We start from the raw sequence: 18,937 nt of genomic DNA on the forward strand, positions 1-18,937 counted from the left end.
TCAAAAGATAATTTTCCATGAATTTTTTGAAGACCCTTGTATAATTCTGCAATTTTTTAAAATCTTTTTTTTTAAAAAAAAAGGTGCTGAGGTGAAAATCTGTCATCTCCCTGCCTATCTCATATCTGTATTCTACTGAAGCCCCACCACTTCCAAGAAGCTTTTTTCATCCTTTCCATTTTCCGTGTTTCTCAACCTTCCCTGTACCATCCCATTTAGTATTGAATTATTATCATGTCTTGGTACTTAATCTGTAGGACCCTTGAGGAAAAGAACTGTGTCTGCAGCTTGTTCGGGGGACCCTATACTGCCCAGCTTAGAGGAAGCGTATCAGTCAGTGTCCAGTCAGGGAAACAGAAACCACACTGGGTATTTCAAACAAGGAATTTTATAAAGGGAGTTTGTTATGAAGGTGTTCAAAGGGCTGGAGGAGTGTAGTTGGAAAGGTAAGTTTAAGTAATAGTAACTGTAGGAAGCAGCTAACGTCCCTAATGCTGGAGGAAGCACAACTGAAAATGGTGTGACCCAGAACTCACACTCACTATGCCACTGAGGCTGCCACTGTGCTGTTGCTGTCATTGCTAGTGCCAACACTCTGGCTGTTACTGCACCTGCTGTTGCTTCTGCTGCTGTCACCACTATTGCTTGTGACACTATTAGAAGGCATAAGAAAAATGCCCTCTCCCTTCCTCTTACGTTTCAATATCTCAATAGTACCCTCGCACAGGTGGAACTAAACAGAAATCCACTTGTGGGAGTATGGGAAATGTAGCTTGTGAATCTGCCACAGCAGTGAAGAGGAAAATACCAGAGTTAATATGTAGCAGAAAGACAACAGACACCACCAGGCACCATCCTTTGACTACTCTGAACATACACCCATGCTTTTGCACATTTTGAAATTTACGTACAACTATCTCTTGTACAAAAAATATGTTTAATCTCTCCCCAAAAAGACACAAAGTCCCATCAATCACTGTAAACATCTCTGGATGATGTTAATTCCTCTTCTAGACGATATTTTGTAATAGTAAGACTAAATTGTAAAGTGAACCAGCGTGAAACCTTTTATATATAACAATGGAAGGAACGAGAGGAATGAAATGATTCCCATGTAAAAACGTACATTAGAAAGGAAGAAATAAACATAGCTGGCACAGTCCTCATTTTTATAAATCAAACGTCCAACACTGATCTTTCTAACTTCTTCCAGAGCCCGTATCACTTTCCTGTTGCCCTCAGACAGCATATTAGTTGACTGGGGTTCTTCACCTGGTAGGGGACCCTAAACTTTATTCCTCAAGTATCTGAGTCCTTTTTTAGTGATTGCTGTAGCCTTCCATTAACTTTACTACTGAACACAGAGGCACTAAGAAGTGCTCCAGAGAATCCCCTCCATTGTTTAGCAGTAGCCATATTTCCCTTGATAATTGGGATCAAGCATCCCAGTCAATACCATAAACTTCTCCTTTTCCCGTTGGTCCAGTGGCACAAGAACCATAAATGCTTAAGTGGGAGTCTCAGTGTCCAGCTCAGTGGGACCATTGTCAGTTTCCTAGCGGAAGCCTTCCCTCGAGACCTAAAATCTATGAACCATCAGAGCCCGATGTTGCAGGTACAGGAAACAAAAATTCTGTGATTGGGATATTAGATATAAACTGAAAAGAGTCACTCTCACCTCGTCCCTTGACTCCTGTTGTTTTAAATCACCAAGTTTGTGACAATTTGGTACAGCAGCCATAGGAAAAAAATATACACTAACCAAAGATGGAGCATTTTAAGCCATCATTAAAATAATAATTGCAGTGAATACAATGACATTATCTTGACAGAAATTCCAATCTAAATCTGATCAAGCTTCTGGATCTAAGTATCGGTCTATAAGGAATATTGGGGACAGAGGAACATGTTAGGTGATACTGCTGGGATGCCATCAGCAGAATCCAAAACATGGGGAACTGTAACGGTAAAAGACCTAACTTGTTCAATAAAATTTCCAAAAACAAAACAAAAAAAGAGGAGGGAGGAATCTATAAAAAGATTTTTAAGAGATTTATCAACCCAGTGACTCTTGATTCAAATAACCCAACTGTAAAACATAATTATATAATTAGGGAAATGAAAAACTGATTTGGTATTTGATAAAACTAAAAAATCATTACTATTTGAAGCATGATATATTTGTGTTTTTATATTTATGGGCTGGTCAGTTAGCTCCGTTGGTTAGAGCGCAGTATTATAACACCAAGGTCAAGGGTTTGGATCCCTGTACAGGCCAGCTGCCCCCCAAAACAAACAAAATGGTGTTTATTACCTATCTTAATTGAGAGATACATACTAAAGAATAAATGAATCAAATAGTATGATATTTGGGATTTAGTTCAAAATAGCCCTGGTTTGTAAGAATATAGATAAAACAAGATTGGTCAGGAGTTGATCATTGTTAGAGGAAGGTGATGGGTTCATGGGGGTTTCATTATGCCATTCTCTCCACTATTGTGTAGGCTCGAAGGTTTCCATATTAAAGGTATTCTAAAACTTCTACACATCCTCCTTGCTTACAGATGAAGTCCAAACTCCTCGAAAGAAGCAGAACTCCAGGTTTTCTGTAATCTGACCGTTTTCCAGGCCCATCTTCACCTGTTCTCATTTCCAGCTGTCTCCCCTCTAGTGACAGGGAGCTACATTCGGTTCTCTGAACACACCCTGTCTTTTCATGCATTTGGTAATGTCATTTTCCTGCCTGGAAAACCCTTTATCACTTCAGTCATTTGGTGAACTCCTTCATGGCCTAGTCCAAATGTCACTGTTTCTGTAAATCTTTTAACAGACTCCTTGAAATAGAACTAATCTCTCACTTCAAAGCAAATCACAACACATCATGGACATGACATTCCACTCTATGCCTTGTATCATCACAGCATCATCCCCTCCCCGCCCTCCATGCCCAGATTAAATGCCATAGTCCATCATTATGACCACTCCCTTTACCCTCTCCCATACTTGCTTGTATAAACTATAACCCTGGGGAAATCCTCCTCTGCTTGCACCATGGAGCTGAATGTGGATGAGTGGCTGATGTCTTTAAACTCACTTTCCCTAATGCCGATGAGTCGTTGATGCTGCCTGGCATCATATTTTATTTCCTTGGTCTGGTGTCTTTTCTGGTTTTCAGCCTGAAACAACTATTTATACCTTCTCCTTTTTCTAAACCTCCAATATCTCCTCCCCAATCATCTGTCTCAAAATCATCTTACTCTTTATTTCACTGAAAAAATTAAAAGTAATCAAAAGAGAACTTCTATGATATCCAAATGGCTAATAAGCATATGAAAAGCTACTCAACATCATTAGTCATCAGGGAAATGCAAATTAAAATCACAGTCTGATAACACCACCACCCACCAGAATGGTTAAAATGACAAAGCCAGATAGTAATATTAGCAAGGAAATGGAGCAAATGGAACTCTCACATATTGCTAGTGGGAGTTTAAATTGGTAGATCACTGCAAAACTATATGGCAGTACTCACTAAAGGTGAACATATGTATAACTTATGGCCCAGCAATTTCACTCCTAGATACATACCCAACTGAAATGTATACATATGTTCACTAAAAAACACATTCAGGAAAGTTCACAGGAGCACAATTAATAATAGACAAAAGTTGGAAATGACCCAAATGTTCATCAGTAAGAGAATGTATAAATTATCCATATTCATATAATGGAATATTACACAGCAGTGAGAAACACTGAACAACTGCTACACACGATAACAGATGATCATCATAAATATAATGTTGTCTAAGGAGCCATAAACAAGACAGGACATAGGACTTACATAAAGTTTAAAAACAGGTAAAATAATCCATGGTGTTAGAAGTTAGGACAGTGGTTATCTTTGTAGCTGCTTGGGTAGTTATTGAAAAGGGATGCAAGGGGCCCCCTGGGTTGCTGGTAATGTTCTGTTTCTTGATCCGGGTTCTAGTTACACAGTGTGTTAACTTTGTAAAAATTCTTGAGATACGTATTTGGGATTTCTGTACTTTTCCATATGTATATTATACCTATATATATAATGATATATATTATCAAAAAGGAAAAGAGATAGAACTCCACAAATTCCATCACCACATCTGCCTATGAGCCCCTGCACCCTACCTTCACTCCTGTTACTGTGGGTGAACTATACATGCTTCCATTAAAGACAAGCCTTTCTTCTTGTGCACTAAATAATTGTCCCTCTCTTCTTTACAAGGATGTTACTCTGGCAAGCCTCCCATCTCATTCCTACATCTTTTCCTCTCGAGCAGATCTTTCCCATCAACATACAAACATGATAGCATTTTTATAATTTTTAAGACAACCTTCTTTTAATCATCAGTTACTATACTATTTTTTATCCTCTCTTAGCTTAAAGTAAAACTCCTGAAAAGATGTATCTATACTCACTGAATTCAGTTTTATTCTAACATTCTCTTTGAACCACCTCCAGTCAGAATCTCACCTCCACATTCCACAAGAACTGATCTTGTCAAGGTCACATTGTCCATGTTACTAAATCCAATAGTCACTTCATCCTCATCTTAACTCTCTTTCCTGAAACACTTTCTCTTCCTGGCTTCCAGAACACCATATTCACCCAGTTGTCCTTCTACCTACCACACTAGCTGCTCCTTTCCAACTTTCTTTTGTTGGTTCCTCATTATCTCCCTGAACTTTTCATTTTGGAGAAGCCCCCTGAACTCATTTAGGGACTTCTTTTCTAGCTTCACTCCTATAAGGCTGTCATCAGTTCTATAACTTTGTACAATCTATAAGCTGATTTTTGAATTTTTGTACTCAAGAGAGAGTCCAGACCTCTCTTCTGAATTCAGACTTCTGTACACATCTATCTTCAACGTCTCTACTCAGATGTCTAATAGGCATCTCCAATTGAACATGTTCAAAATCAAACTCCTGATCTTCCCGTAAAAAACCCACTCTTTCACAGGTTTCCCATCTTGGTTAATGGCAACTCTGTTCTACTAATAAGACAAAACCCCTGGAGTCTTCTTGACTCTTCCATTTCTCTCATAAACAAACTTAACCTGTCAACAGATTCTCAAACTAAGCCTTCAAAAATATTTCTAAAATGTGACCACTTTCACCACTTCTATTGCTACTACCCTGGTCCAAGCCATGGTTGCTCGTTGCCTGGATTGTTGCCATAGCCTCCTAACTGGCCTCCCTGCTTCCACCCTGCTATGGTCTCAATGTTCGTTCCCTCCAAAGCTCATGTGGAAGCTTGATACCCAGTGTGGCAGTGTTGAGAAGTGGGGCCTTTGAGAGGTGATTGGATCACGAGGGCTATGTTGTCATGGATGGGTTAATCTATTCATGGATTAATGGATTAATTGGTTAATGAACAAATGTGTTATCACGGCAGGAGCATTGGTGGCTTTATAAGGAAAGTAAGTGAGCACACTAACATGCACTCTTGCCCTGTTGCCATGTGACACCCTGCACCACCTTGGGACTCTGCACAGAGTTCCCACCAAAAAGAAGACCCTCGCCAGGTGTGCTTCCTGGATCTTGGACTTCCCAGCCTCCAAAACTGTAAGAAATAAACTTCATTTATTTATAAATCACCCAGTTTCAGGTATTCTGTTATAAGTGACAGAAAAAGGACGAATACACACCCTCACCTCCCAACCAGTCTGTTCTCAATGCAGCAGCTAGAGTCATCCTATTAAAATGTTAATCAGATCATGTCAGTCCTCTGCTCAAAACCCTCCATTGGCTTCCTGTTTCACTCAGGAGAAGATAAAGTGCATATAATGGCTTGCAGAAGCCTTCACAATATACCCTCCTCCTCTTATGCCCCTCTTAACTTTTCTTCTGCTCCCTTACTCTGTTCCATTTATACAAGCTTCCTTGCTGTTCCTGAAACATGGCAGGTGTGTTCCTCCTTTAGGACCTTGCAAGTTTTTCCTCTTTCCTCATTTATGTTCAGGAATAATTCCCTCATCTCCTTCAGATTTTTATTCAAATATCACTTTTTCATTGAGGGATTCCCTGACCACCCTATTTAAAATTTTAAGCATCCTCTCTCCCCACCCTGTCCTCCCAAGGTCTCTATTACTTTCTTAGATTTCTCTCTAGCAGTTGTCTCCTAATAATAGTTAAAGTCTGTTTCCCACTAGTGTGTGAACAACATGAGTGTGAGAATTTTTGCCAGTTTCATTGACTGCTGTATCCCAGTGTCAAGAACAATGCCTGGTAAATAGTAAGAGCTCAATTAATATTTGTGGAATGAAGAAGTTATTTCATTACCTGTCAGTACGCTCAAGCTTCAAAAAGGTGGGAATACTTATTTATCTTTTTAATAAATGACTGACTAAATAGAAGAAATAAGAACAGATCTTTGAGCCAATTAAAAGTATTTAAGGCAGGCAGACAAGGTATTTAAATAGTCTCTCCATTTTTAATCAAAATACTTGATTGACCTCCCCAACTAAATTATGTCATATGGGAAAACAAGGTTACCAACTGCTTTTTCTTCCTTTCTCAAAAAATTTTCACTCAAGCAAGAAAATAACAAAGATTACAATGAAAAGAGTGTGCAACAAAAAAATATAGTTATTAAAACAGTGTTCACCAATAGTTCACCAATCAAAAATGAGGAATTCAAAACTTGAGAAGTAACACAAACATGGTTGCTCAATTCATTGGTAAGATTTTTCCTGTCCAGAGAAAGGTTAAAGAAACATATCTGACTCTGAGGGAAGGAAAAATCTATAGTTGTATTGGTTTAATTGTATGATTTCTAAAATACACTAGACAAATGATGGACAAATTTGACCCTTCTGATATGAAAACCTTATGTAATTAAATAAAGACCACTTCCTAGTCACCTGAATATATTTCTAGAGAAAATGTCAACACTTAGAAAATTCTGGCAACTGTTCCCCCCAAAATGACAAGTCACATTTTAATCTTTTTAATTTATATATCAAAAATTATAACTTATTTCACATGAAAGCTATTAGAGTAAATGAATTATGAGGCCAAAGACCCGGGGTTTTTTTCTCAGAACATGCACCTTCTTCCATCCCCCTTAAAGGAGGACAGTGACACGGGCCAGTGGGAGAAAGGCTCATGTGCACCACTGCTGGCAACAGAGCTTGCAGGGCACATCCACTGAGTGTACGACTTTCCATCAGTTGTCTCTGTGGTGAGGCTGGGAGTGAGGTATAGAGGGAATAAATACTACAATGCAGGTAAGCCGGTGGTGGCAATGTCCATTACCAAAAGTGTGCAACCTTACAAAAAGGAATCACGAACTTATAAATAGAAAAGACACTGTGTTAGGGTTACACAAGTTGCAGAGAGAAAGTTGATTATGAGAGAAAACTTGATTAATTGAATCACAATCAGAAATGAAGACATTAATGACATCCTGACATATTAATGGCAACCTCATTCAAATTACACAAATTATCTTGTACACAAGTCACTTTTCCAGAGCACATTGTATGTAGAAGGCAAGCTGTACTATATTCAAAGGGCACTGTCTTCATTTTTATAGTATCCCTCGCCCATAAGAATATGACTGATAGCCAACAATTATCTTCGGAGCTTCAGAAAGGAAATTATTTCACAGGCTAACATTTGGGAGGAGGGAATGTGTGTGTGTGTGTGTGTGTGTGTGTGTGTGTGTATTTTATGTATGTATACAGATGTATACACACATTAATGTCTCCCTACAAGGAAATGTGTAATCTGCAGAACCACAGATAGTGACCCTTCCATTCACATACTGAAATAAGGGAGTTTTCACGCATGAGACCTAAACATGAAAATAACTAGACATCCTGGTTTAGCTAGACTGTCCTAGTTTATTTGTTTCCCAATATAATTATTAATAGTACAGTCCCTCCCCCTACTAATGTGCTCCAGTTTGGACAATAAATTATATGTGATCTTACCTCAGTGGCTATTATCTCTCTTATGGAACATTAAGCTTTGGCTGTGAAGCTGGCAAAATTAGGGCTGTAATTTTCCCATAAGTATATGAGGGTTCAAACTGGGTTAAGTCACCCTGCCTTTTCTCCTACAGAAAAGTCGGGAACCTAGAGATGTAAATAAAATGAGGAAGGCTTTCAATAACAAAAGAATCAGCTCTGTTCCTTTACATTCTTCTGAATGTGCTATTCATCCTGCTTGCCAAGTTCATTCCAGAATAATGGGGACTCTCTTGCCAGACACTAGAGATTTTAAACGTCACCGATAGTCATGAGAAAAAGTCTCACATATTTTACCTGTTTATATTTATATTATTTCTGATTTATTAGACAGAAGTAGAGGTAGGACTTTGAATCAGGAGCTATTTATTTTTAAGTTAACAGTTCAAAAGGGAAGGCTCTCTTTCTATCAAACTCCCCTCCCCACTACCAAGCCTAGAATCATTAGGAACAGCACCTCCATCCAGTGGAAAACTGACACCAGGCATTCAACTGAAATCCAAGGTCCCCTGCCCCATGTCTCTCCCTTACTCTCCCAAATAAGTGGTTCTCACTCTCACTCTGTGGCAGTCAGTGGAGGAACTGTTGAGGATAAGGGTGAGAGAACAGTCAGCATTCACACGGGGCAGTGGATGTAGTTACCCACACTCCAATAGCAGCCCCCTTATCCTAGGGGATGCCACAGATTCCAAAGCCCTAGTCTCGCACCCCACATAGTCCCAGCAAGTTCTGGGCATGTCTGCACATGCTCCTGTCCACAGGTAGCAATTCTCTCACGGTGTGTCTCAGAGTTCAGTCCCATAGATGGCCTTATAACGCAAGTACTCTTCTAAGCACTGAAGAACATTATCATCCACCTTTGGGTCAAACTTGTTGGCCAGCAGGTGATGGTTTTGAAGTATCCAGTGCAGGTCCCCAGCTCCATAAATACAGACAGACCGCTGGTGGGTTCCAGAGCAAGGTGCATAAGGTGCCCCCTCACTGACATCTCCCTCATGTCCCTCCCACTTGACCAGCCTGGCAATGGCAGTCATGTCTGAGATGTCATACTTGCGGTGGTAGGGAAGAGAGCCAGGCATCCATGGTGCACGCTGAAGGGTGGCCCAGAGGTGTTCATCAGGGCTGTAGGTGTCTTTTACCCATTCAATCAGTTGTTGGGATTTGGGGTGCTTTAAGACATGTTGAATGAAGTCTCGAGAAGCCACAATATAGGCATTCCCTATAAACATAGTTAAATTATTAGGGGGAGGATCCTTCTTCTTGCTGGTTATGTGTAATTGGTCTGTCATCTCATAGTGATATTTCCAGCGGACTTTTTTGTACTCAGTGGGTATCTCTGACTCCATACTGTTCTTCCCATTCAACATCTTGAGGGCCTGGACCATCTCAGCATTGGTCTTTATAGGAAAGTCTGTCCCACATGTATTCAGGAAGTATTTCCATGGCACTGAGCTCTGGAGCAAGTCTTCCATGCAGTTCAGGTCAGCCTGCACCCTGGACCAGGAAGCATAAAACACCCGAACCAGCTTACTGGCTATGAAGACATTTGGAAAGCAAGATGTAATCGCCCTGACTGCCTCTTTGAAAGTTTCTGGGGACTTCTCATCCATGTGGATGCAGTATATGTTCTGAGGAGTATACACAGCTCGCAGCAGCCTTTCAAAGTTTTCAATTTTCTCATGAACCACCATAGAGTATGCAATAGGGAAGTCTAGCTCCTCTTTGCTCAGTGGAAACTGTATGTACTTCCTCTTGGCCTTAAAGTCCTCACAGTTTCTAGTCATATAGAGGTAGTCAGCATCTGTGAAAAGTGCCCGCTTCTTTTTGACCTCCAGTTTATTCAGCAGAGCCTGGCTCACTGCTTCCTGGTACCCCCGCGTGATCCCTGGACAGTCGATGGACCTCTCTGCTGGCAGCTTCAGGGACTTGTACAAGATACCCCTACAGCGCAGGCTTTGAAATTCCCTGGACTCCAGATCCAGATGATCAGAGTCACATTTCAATCTGAGAGAAAGTCGCAGAGCAACAATGGCCAGCAGAATATAGCAGCCTAGAGCCCACAGGTAATGCTTCTGGCAGAGTCTCTTCCACTTAATCATCTTCACAGAATGGGAGACCAGTACAGACTGGGCACTGGGAAGCAGGAGGAGGACAGAATCCTTGGACAGAACAAAATGCCTCCAGTTACAAACTAACACTGAACACATTTCCAGGAACATCAAGTTCAACTCCAAACTAGTTGCAAAAATATATTTATTCTCCAGACAAATATTGTAGTGGGTTGAATTATGTCCCCCCAAAACTCACTGGAACTTGAATTGTGTCCCCCAAGTTTTATGTATTAGAAACTTAGACCCCACTGTGACTGTTAAGAGGGTGGAAAATCCTATTTTGGTAATTGAAAGGTGGAGCCTTGAAGAAGGGATTAAATTGTAGGACCGTGCAGTAGTGAACGGATTAATAGTAGTGGTCAGGGGCATGGTTCTGAGGGATTTAAAAGAGGAGAGTCTCTCTCTTGCTTTCTCTGCTCCCACCATCTTGCAGTGTGAGACCCCTGGGTCACTGTCGCCACCACCAGATGGACTTTGGACTTTTCAGCCTCAGAAACTGTAAGCAATAAATTTCATTTTTCTTTATAAATTACCCAGTTCCATGTATTTTGTTACAAGCAATAAAAACGGACTAATACAAATACCCTCAGTAACAACCTGCTGAGAAGCCTTTTATATTACACCTGGCTTGCTGATGGAAATGTATAACCTGACCATACAAACCAGCTGACCACACTGGGATCAGGATCTGGCTCCACCTCCAGCCCAGGAGAGAGAAGGGAAACTGAACTGAGCACCTGCTGACTAAAGGTGTAATGAGTATGAGGAAGTCCCTACCCTTCATTCCTCATTTTTCCTCCCACCCTTTACCACCCTAGAATGTAGCTTTTACCTGGCGTCTACAATTTCTTGTACATCTAGAGAAAAAATTCGTGAAATTCAGACTTTCAGCATCAGTTCTAAAAATCTAAAGGCAAAACTACATTTCTTGTTCCTATTTGGCAATTTATGTATGAGGATGTTTTTCACTGCACATAATTTATTGGTCATATTTGGTATCTAGCTATCCTTTTTAAAATATTTTCCTAAAGAAGGATAAACAATTAGATATTCTCAAAAAAAGACATTATAATCATTCATATAGTCCATCCAAATTTAAAATATATCTACACACAGGGACACACACAGCCATGTGTGTATAATATTTTGTGAGTACCTTCTATGGACCACAAATATTTCTTTACATTGTCCCATTTAATCTTCACAGTGAACCTGAAATGTACCATTATTAGGTCTTTTATAGACAGGAATACAGAAGCTAACTAACTTGCCAGTATCACACGTCATAAGCAGCAAATCGGGGACTCCTCCACTTCCCCTTCCCCCACGTTTTTCTGTCTGTCTGTAAGCCTAATGCTTGTTCCACCAAATCACACCTACTTTTTAAATACAATACAGGAAACTGAGTACCACCAAAGAAAACTAGATATTATAGGGGAAAGAAAAAATCCCTGAAAGGAGAGAAACAATATGACACATCCTTCCAGTAATGATTTTTCCCTTGTTATATCTCTTCCCAAGCATAAAATTGTATCCTCTTTAGTAATAACTTTTATGGGCATCTAAGAGGGGGAATAAAAGAAAAATTAAGAAACTTCTCACCTTTAATAGCGTCTTTCCTGCTTAAGGGAAGATTTCATGCCACAGTGTGATTCTGTATCTAAGTGAAGACTGGTTAGTATCCATGGAAGTAAATGTGAACACCATATCTTCTGGTCTTCTAAACCTCCAAGTATTTTTACTGATGTATTCACAAGATGTCCAAGAAACTGGCTCAGGGTCCTCCTTACTTTCTGCAAAGTACAGAGCAGCAAGAGGCTCTATCACTCACCTTTTGGCTTCTTGCTCTTAGATAAGAGAGCAAGCTCAGATGAATCAGGAACATATTCTCAAGCACAAGTCACTCAGGAAAGTAAGAGAGGCAGGAAAAAATGCTGACAATATCTGAGAAGACAAGCAAGTATTTCAACAGTAACCCAGTTTGTATCCGTGTTCTCCTGCCACGAAATCATTCATAAAAGCCTGTCAGTGCTCATACAAGAACTTAAAAGCCATTTTTTCCTCTCCACAAGGAACAATAGAAACACACATATGTCACTGCCTTGTTTTGTTTGGGAGTCCAAGTGTCACTCCCCATGTTCCCTGAACATTATAGGAGCAAGGCAGTAAAAATGCCTTTCAAAGATTTTTTTTCTTTTGCTATTTTACTTTTTTCCAAAAAGCAAATGAAAGAAAACCAGAGTTCATTTTTCACAGGTAACTGCTCAAAAAATAAATAAATAAATAAATTCTTCTGTCTATCTTTACGTGACTATTAACAATGTGTAGGTTGGAGAGGTATCCACAGGGTCCCAGATTGTAGATCTCCCTCAGTACTGTCTGCTAGCCTAGGGTTGGTGGCAGTCTGAAGAATGTATTACACTGTTGGACTTCAGTGAGAGCCCCATGGGGTGGTTTTGGCAACAGAGTGAGAAATGCTGTTCTCAATGCTGCTGACATTGTTTGCCTTTCCCCACCCCACCCCCAACCAACCCTCCAAAAAAGCAGCATCCCAGCCACATATCTGAACAGAGCAAATTTAAAGAATTAGGTATAAATTTGAGTAGATAACTGAAAAGGTGGGGGGAGGGGGCAGAAGAAAATGACACTAAATTATTAGGACAGTAGCAATTGTTGGAAGTAGCTACCACCCGTAGGCTGGAGAAATAAAGGAAGGAACTGAAAATTACTAAATTTAGAATTTGGGTTGAGAAGCCCCAAGAAGGTGAAACTCAGACCTCTGAGGAGAGGGCACGGCTCAACTAGTGCTAGGGTGTCTCCTGAGGCTGAGATCCAGACCTCTCGGGAGGCAGCTGGTATCTCAGTCCATCCTTACTGCAAACTGGAGTTAGTGCAACTAACAAAGAAAGGGCCACAGCGAGGGAAACATGCGTTGTCACGGTAACGGTCACAGAAGCAGGAAGGAGACAGGAAGTAAACCGGAAGTCCCGCCTCCTACCTGGCGCTCTTCCTCCAGCGCCCCCTATTGGCAAAGCCCAAGAGGGAGCTGCTGGCGAAGAACAGTGATTCCCGGAGACCCCCGTCCAGCATCACAGAGCGCGGAACGGTGGGTTTCATCTAAAGACTGGACTGTAGTGATGGACCAGCGCCCCCTATTGGCAAAGCCCAAGAGGGAGCTGCTGGCGAAGAACAGTGATTCCCGGAGTCCCCCGTCCAGCATCACAGAGAGCGCGGAACGGTGGGTTTCATCTAAAGACTGGACTGTAGTGATGGAGACCGGTCAGAGCTGCCTCCTTCGTACGTGAACTGTTTACACCCCAACCCCCAAGACCCTCAGTATAGGGAGTTTAGGTCTTTGGGGGGTTCTCCCTGCCTGCTTCTGACTGTAGATGAGTACTCTGCAAAGGCAAGGGAGCCATGTAGGGACATCTGCACCCCTGCTTCTATTGGCCCCACTCGACCGCTTTGTCTTCTGTCAGCTTCCAGTACTCAGATTCTCAGAGACTCCACTGCTGAGCTGTAAAATCCCTGGGGCGAGAATGGTTAAAGGATAAGCACTTGCTCCTGTATCCAATCTAGAAAAATCCCTTCAATTACTTTAAATCGGACTTGTCATCCAGGGCACCCTCAAGTCCCACTTTCCTGGCCATAAAAACTGCATCGCGGAGTCTCTTTTTCAAAAAAAAGATAACATTGGGCCGGCCCGTGGCTCACTCGGGAGAGTGCGGTGCTGATAACACCAAGGCCCCGGGTTCGGATCCCATATAGGGATGGCCGGTTCGCTCACTGGCTGAGCGTGGTGCTGACAACACCAAGTCAAGGGTTAAGATCCCCTTATCGGTCATCTTTTAAAAAAAAAAAAAAAAAAAGATAACATTTTGTATATTTTATTTTTAAGACAACCGTAACAGGTATTCTCTTTTATGCTAATATAACATTAAAAAATTGTGGATCTATTTTGTTGAGATAACGTACAGGTTAGTAACATGAAGTGCGTGGTAGTGAAAGGCAAGTGTGGGCTTTGGCAGGATAAAGCTAGGTCTGAATCCTGGCTCTGCACTTTCTAGCTGTATAACCTTGAGCAAATCCTTTAATCAGTCTATGTTTCAGTGATTTCCTTTGCATAATAGGGGCTAATGCTAATACCTATTTTATAGTATAGTTGTGAAGATTAAAGAGAATGGCACATAAGAAAGACTTGGTATATGCAGCCCGGCATTTGCAGCCACTCAATGAAGGTTATCGTTAAATAGGCTCTAGTGCCAGCCCACGAAGACCTGTTTTACTCACAGAATAACTCAAGGAGGGTTACAAATAGCATTCTTGAGCTCTGGGCCAAGCAGAAGTGTTGATGCTTGTGATATGGTGAGGGAAAGGACCCAGAATTGCCCTCCTTCTCTGTGGTCTGGAAAGAGACCCAGTTGTAAGTTGTCACCCTCAGCACCCCAGGGAGAATGAGACCAGGGATGACCTGCAGCTAACCCCAGACAGGTACAGGAGAGAGAATAGAATGTCTGGAGAGGGGCACGGGAAGATGAGGGGCCAGACAGTCTGCAGAGATCAGGCAGGCATTTGGAAAGATGGCCAGGAGATTCCACATCTTAATTCCATGCTCTCCTGAATAGGAGATGGAACATTGGCAAGAGGGAGGATGGACCCAGTCCCAGAGTGCCTGGGATCTCAGGCACATTTCAAGGCAGAAACCCAGACCTAGAGTATGAGGTCCTTCATTAGGCTTCCTTTTATCACTGCTGAAAACGAAAGGCAGAGGAAGATGATCATGGAGGTAAATTTATCAAAGAGTCCAGGACTACATGAAGATATTTAGATGTCCCAAGCACTGAAAAGATGGTGGCATTCACCTCCCTCAAGTATCCAAAACAAAAGCAACATTGAACCACATCGTTAAGTATAAGAAAGTTCAACGCAGTCCTGCGTTTTCCCACAATGACTACTACTGTGATGCTGTTTTTGAAATGGCAAATTTTTCCCACCCAGACTTGTAAATCCTTTTCTCCTAATCATGAGTTTAACTAGCCTGTTGGACAAATAGCTTTACCTTCATCCCCTGATCTGTGAATTATAAATCCTTGTATGTGTGTGGGAAGGTCTAGGAGTTCCAGTCATGGGGAACAGATAAACTAGGTCAAGGTCATCAGGGTGGACCTCGGAGAAGCCAGTGGGATTTGGTGTTAACCTCGATGGAGGTTTGGGGGACCCTACAGTCCCACACCAAGGTCAGAGAAGGGCCTAGGCAGCAGGGATCTAGCCATCATAAGCTGAATTTACAAATTAGCTAATGCTCCCTTTACTTATTTGTTATGGTGGCATTTACCTCTGCTAGGTGTCAACTTTGTCCTTTCATTGACAGGAAACTCCTCGAAGTCATGTTCTCTATCTCCATTTCCTCTCAGCACCTACAGCAGCAGGTATTAGCAGAATTCCAAGACTTCCCAGAACAAAAGAGATTGCTTGTAGGGAGCATCATGGGTAGCAAGGGTGGTAGGTACAAGGACAGTCCCAGGTCCGATAAGGGAAAAAAGACTAAGAATCAGATGGGCAGTAAGTGAGAATAGATAAGCAGGAAAAGCAAGTTAATGTGTTACCAGGTAGGCTGGCGCCAGGGTTTGAAAGAGACTGAAGTTACTGAGGAAGATGGGAGGAGGCGGAGTGTTTTGAGCTCTAACCTTATTTAGTGTTCCAGGACAGTGGTCCTTGGCAAAGATGAGGTTATGATCTCTGGCTGCAGACAAGTGGATAAAAGACCCAATGTGATAAGTCAGGGTTGTAAAATGAAGCTTGTGCTCAGTTGTGATTTCTTGAAAGCCAGGGGCACCTTATAATTCCTCTTTAGAGCTCCACCCCTTCTATCACCCAAAGCTCTCCCTCCTCCTAGACAACCCTGGACACACACCACATGGCCTGGAGTCAAAGAGAAAAGAGATTCAAGAAAGAAAAGGAAAAAACCCACAGAACTCAGTAAGTACTTATTCACTGAAGCAAGAGGGAACTTCTGAAAGTAGGAAAGAAAACAATCTTCTCAGGTGAAGTAATCCAACTCCTCCTTTCCACTGTCATCCTCACAGCTGATCATTTGCCAAATTGTGAAGGAAATCTTAGTCCCTACTTTGAGGCAGTGCCGCACTTGCTGCCAAGGCCAGGCCACCTGCTGGCAGCTGCTCTGCTGCTCCTTAGCACCACAGACCAAGAAGGCAGCACGCCATGCTTTTCTGTCCCCTACTCCACAGGCTCGTCAAAACAGACGGGTCCTTGTGTGGTGTCATGAGCTCCTTGAGAGCAGGGATTAAGTGTGATTCGGTTGTGCCTTCCCCACAGCAGCTAACACAAGAACTTGCAGATTCACCATGGATGTTTCCTGAATGAACAGCTGCCTCAGTGTCCCTGGGAGGGTCCTCTAAGTTCTGGTGTCTTGAAAGTGTGGCTTATTGGTAGCTACTGGAAGTAATGGGTAGAGAATCCCTGAAGTAAGCTATACACAAAAATTGGATGTCACAGAGCTGAAGCTAATTGAAATCCAAACAACAGTAAAGGGATTAATTTTGCTTAGGAAACATTCTCCGAAGTAACCTGAGATAGGATTTGGAGGCATGTTAATAATGAGATTAAGATGCTTCCTACTGTGTCTTCAGAAAGCAACCAGAAAGGGAACCAGAAACCCATTGCATGTAACTAACACTCATAACCTGAGATAGGATTTGGAGGCATGTTAATAATGAGATTAAGATGCTTCCTACTGTGTCTTTAGAAAGCAACCAGAAAGGGAACCAGAAACCCATTGCATGTAACTAACACTCACTCACTCCACCGAACAGTTGTTTATTGAGGAAGCTGCTAAATTGTAAGAGCTAAAGATATGAAGTTTATAAAGACAGTTACTACTCTCAAGGAGCTCATAGCCTTGTTGGGATAAATATTTGAAGATATATCATTAGGATGCTATGTATGAGATATTCATTGGATATAATGGAAGCTTAGAGGTTGAAACTAAAAAGGGAATGGTTAAAAATACAAATGCAAACAAGAGAGCATAGGTGTTCATGAAATCTAGAAAGAGAAGAGTAGGAATGTGTCTGGTTGCCTCCTGCATTGCCTAGGGAAGACTACTAGCTAGTGACTGTAAGAGGTTAAAGAAAATATCCCCATAGGGCAGCCATTTGGAAAAAGAAGGTTAGATCCTATCCCATAATATAAACATCAATAAATTTCAGATTTAAATCTAAAAAGAAAAGACAGTTCTAAAATTTCCAGAAAATACATAATATTTTTATGATACCCAAGTTGGGAAGGTCTTTTTAGTATTACACCAACATCAAAAAGTTATAAACAGGGGGCCGGCCCGGTGGCGCACTGCTACAGTGCGCCGCTTGGGAAGCGTGGCAGCGCTCCCGCCGAGGGTTCGGATCCCACATACAGACCGGCCGCTCACTGGCTGAGCGAGGTGCGGGAGCAACACCGAGGGTTGCGATCCCGTAGCCGGTCCCGGTCCGGTACGGGCACAACACTGAGGGTTGCGATCCGTTGCCGGTCACAAAAAAAAAGACAAAAAGGAAAAAAAAAAAAAAGTTATAAACAAAAAAGAAAGAGATTTGCCTATATAGAAACCACAAAAAACAACTATAATTAAGAGGGTAAAATGAGACTTCTTGAAAGGCTCCTTTAAAGGGAGAGAATAAGCCCTCTCCCCTTCCTTCTTTCATTGTCATAAATGCAGGTGTAATGGTTGGAGCTCCAGCAGCTATCTAGGACCATGAGGCAACACTGAGACTGCAAACCATGATCTGAAAGATGGTAATGACATGGAGCCACTTCATGAGTTCCAGACTTCCTACTTCTGGGCTTCATTTATGTGAGAAAAAATAATTTTTGCCTTACTTAGCCATCACTTTTTCAGGTCTCTGATGTGAGCAGTCATTCATAAATTCTTAACTCATATGGAAGCTATATCTTAATACTGGGACATTTAGAATCATAGGTATGAAAAAAACACATTTCAGAGAAGTAAAGAAAAGCTAGTCTGAGGCCTGCAGAGTATGGAACAGGGACTCTAATTCCCATTCTCTCTACCACCACCCCCTCACCCCTCACCCCCACACCACCATGACCATCATTTGTTTCTTATTTAAAAACTCATTTCAGGAAAAAGTCTGGAAAGGAATCACGGTATTAATCACAGTAGTCTGGATTGTGTGATCTGCTAGTTTTCCTTTTCCCTTTTTGTTTCATCAGTTTTGGAATTTATCTAGAATGCACATGCACAATGTTTTTAAGTTATTTAAAAATAATCTTAGGAAACAAAACAAAACAGTGCTCTCTTCAGTTGCAGAAGTCAACCATGTTTTTTCTTTATTTTATCTCTTTGCATGCTTGTGTGAATGGATCTAGTCCTTACTTTATTGGGGAAAGAAGGCTTGTGTGAGTGTGTGTGTGTGTGTGTGTGTATGAGAGTACTTCTGTCTAACTGGTACTAGTAGAAATACCTTTTTATGAATGTAAAATTGATTGTTTTTATAATGATAGCAACTAATTTAAATAAGATAATTCAAACACTTGCATCACGTAACTCTCACAAAATGCCACTTTGTGGGACTGGCCTGTGGCTCACTTGGGAGAGTGTGGTTCTGATAACACTAAGTCAAGGGTAAAGATCCCCTTACCGGTCATCTTTAAAAAAAAAAAATGCCACTTTGCTTACTCATATTGTCTTTTCAAAAGGATATTATTCCCATTTACAATAGCCACCAAAAAAATAAAATACTTAGGAATTGAGCTAACCAAGGATGTGAAAAATCTCTATAA

The 18,937-nt window shown here is 41.4% G+C and overlaps 1 protein-coding gene across 1 annotated transcript; it reads right to left on the bottom strand.

Annotated features, from left to right (window-relative positions):
* Positions 1–8,352: 8,352 nt before the first annotated feature.
* Positions 8,353–11,890, bottom strand: GCNT3 (glucosaminyl (N-acetyl) transferase 3, mucin type). Its single transcript, XM_008581266.1, has 2 exons — positions 11,723–11,890; positions 8,353–10,168 (listed from the first exon to the last, which is right to left on the bottom strand). Exon 2 carries the CDS (start codon positions 10,106–10,108, stop codon positions 8,795–8,797), a length of 1,314 nt encoding a protein of 437 aa, XP_008579488.1. The 5' UTR covers positions 10,109–10,168; positions 11,723–11,890; the 3' UTR covers positions 8,353–8,794.
* Positions 11,891–18,937: the final 7,047 nt, after the last annotated feature.

Source organism: Galeopterus variegatus, unplaced genomic scaffold (genome assembly GCF_000696425.1).
Source record: "Galeopterus variegatus unplaced genomic scaffold, G_variegatus-3.0.2 Scaffold2311, whole genome shotgun sequence".
Classification (NCBI taxonomy): domain Eukaryota; kingdom Metazoa; phylum Chordata; class Mammalia; order Dermoptera; family Cynocephalidae; genus Galeopterus; species Galeopterus variegatus.

What these genes read in the sequence shown, in the direction of transcription:
- GCNT3 (XM_008581266.1), bottom strand. Translation starts at nt 10,108, where the DNA reads ATGATTAAGTGGAAGAGACTCTGCCAGAAGCATTACCTGTGGGCTCTA.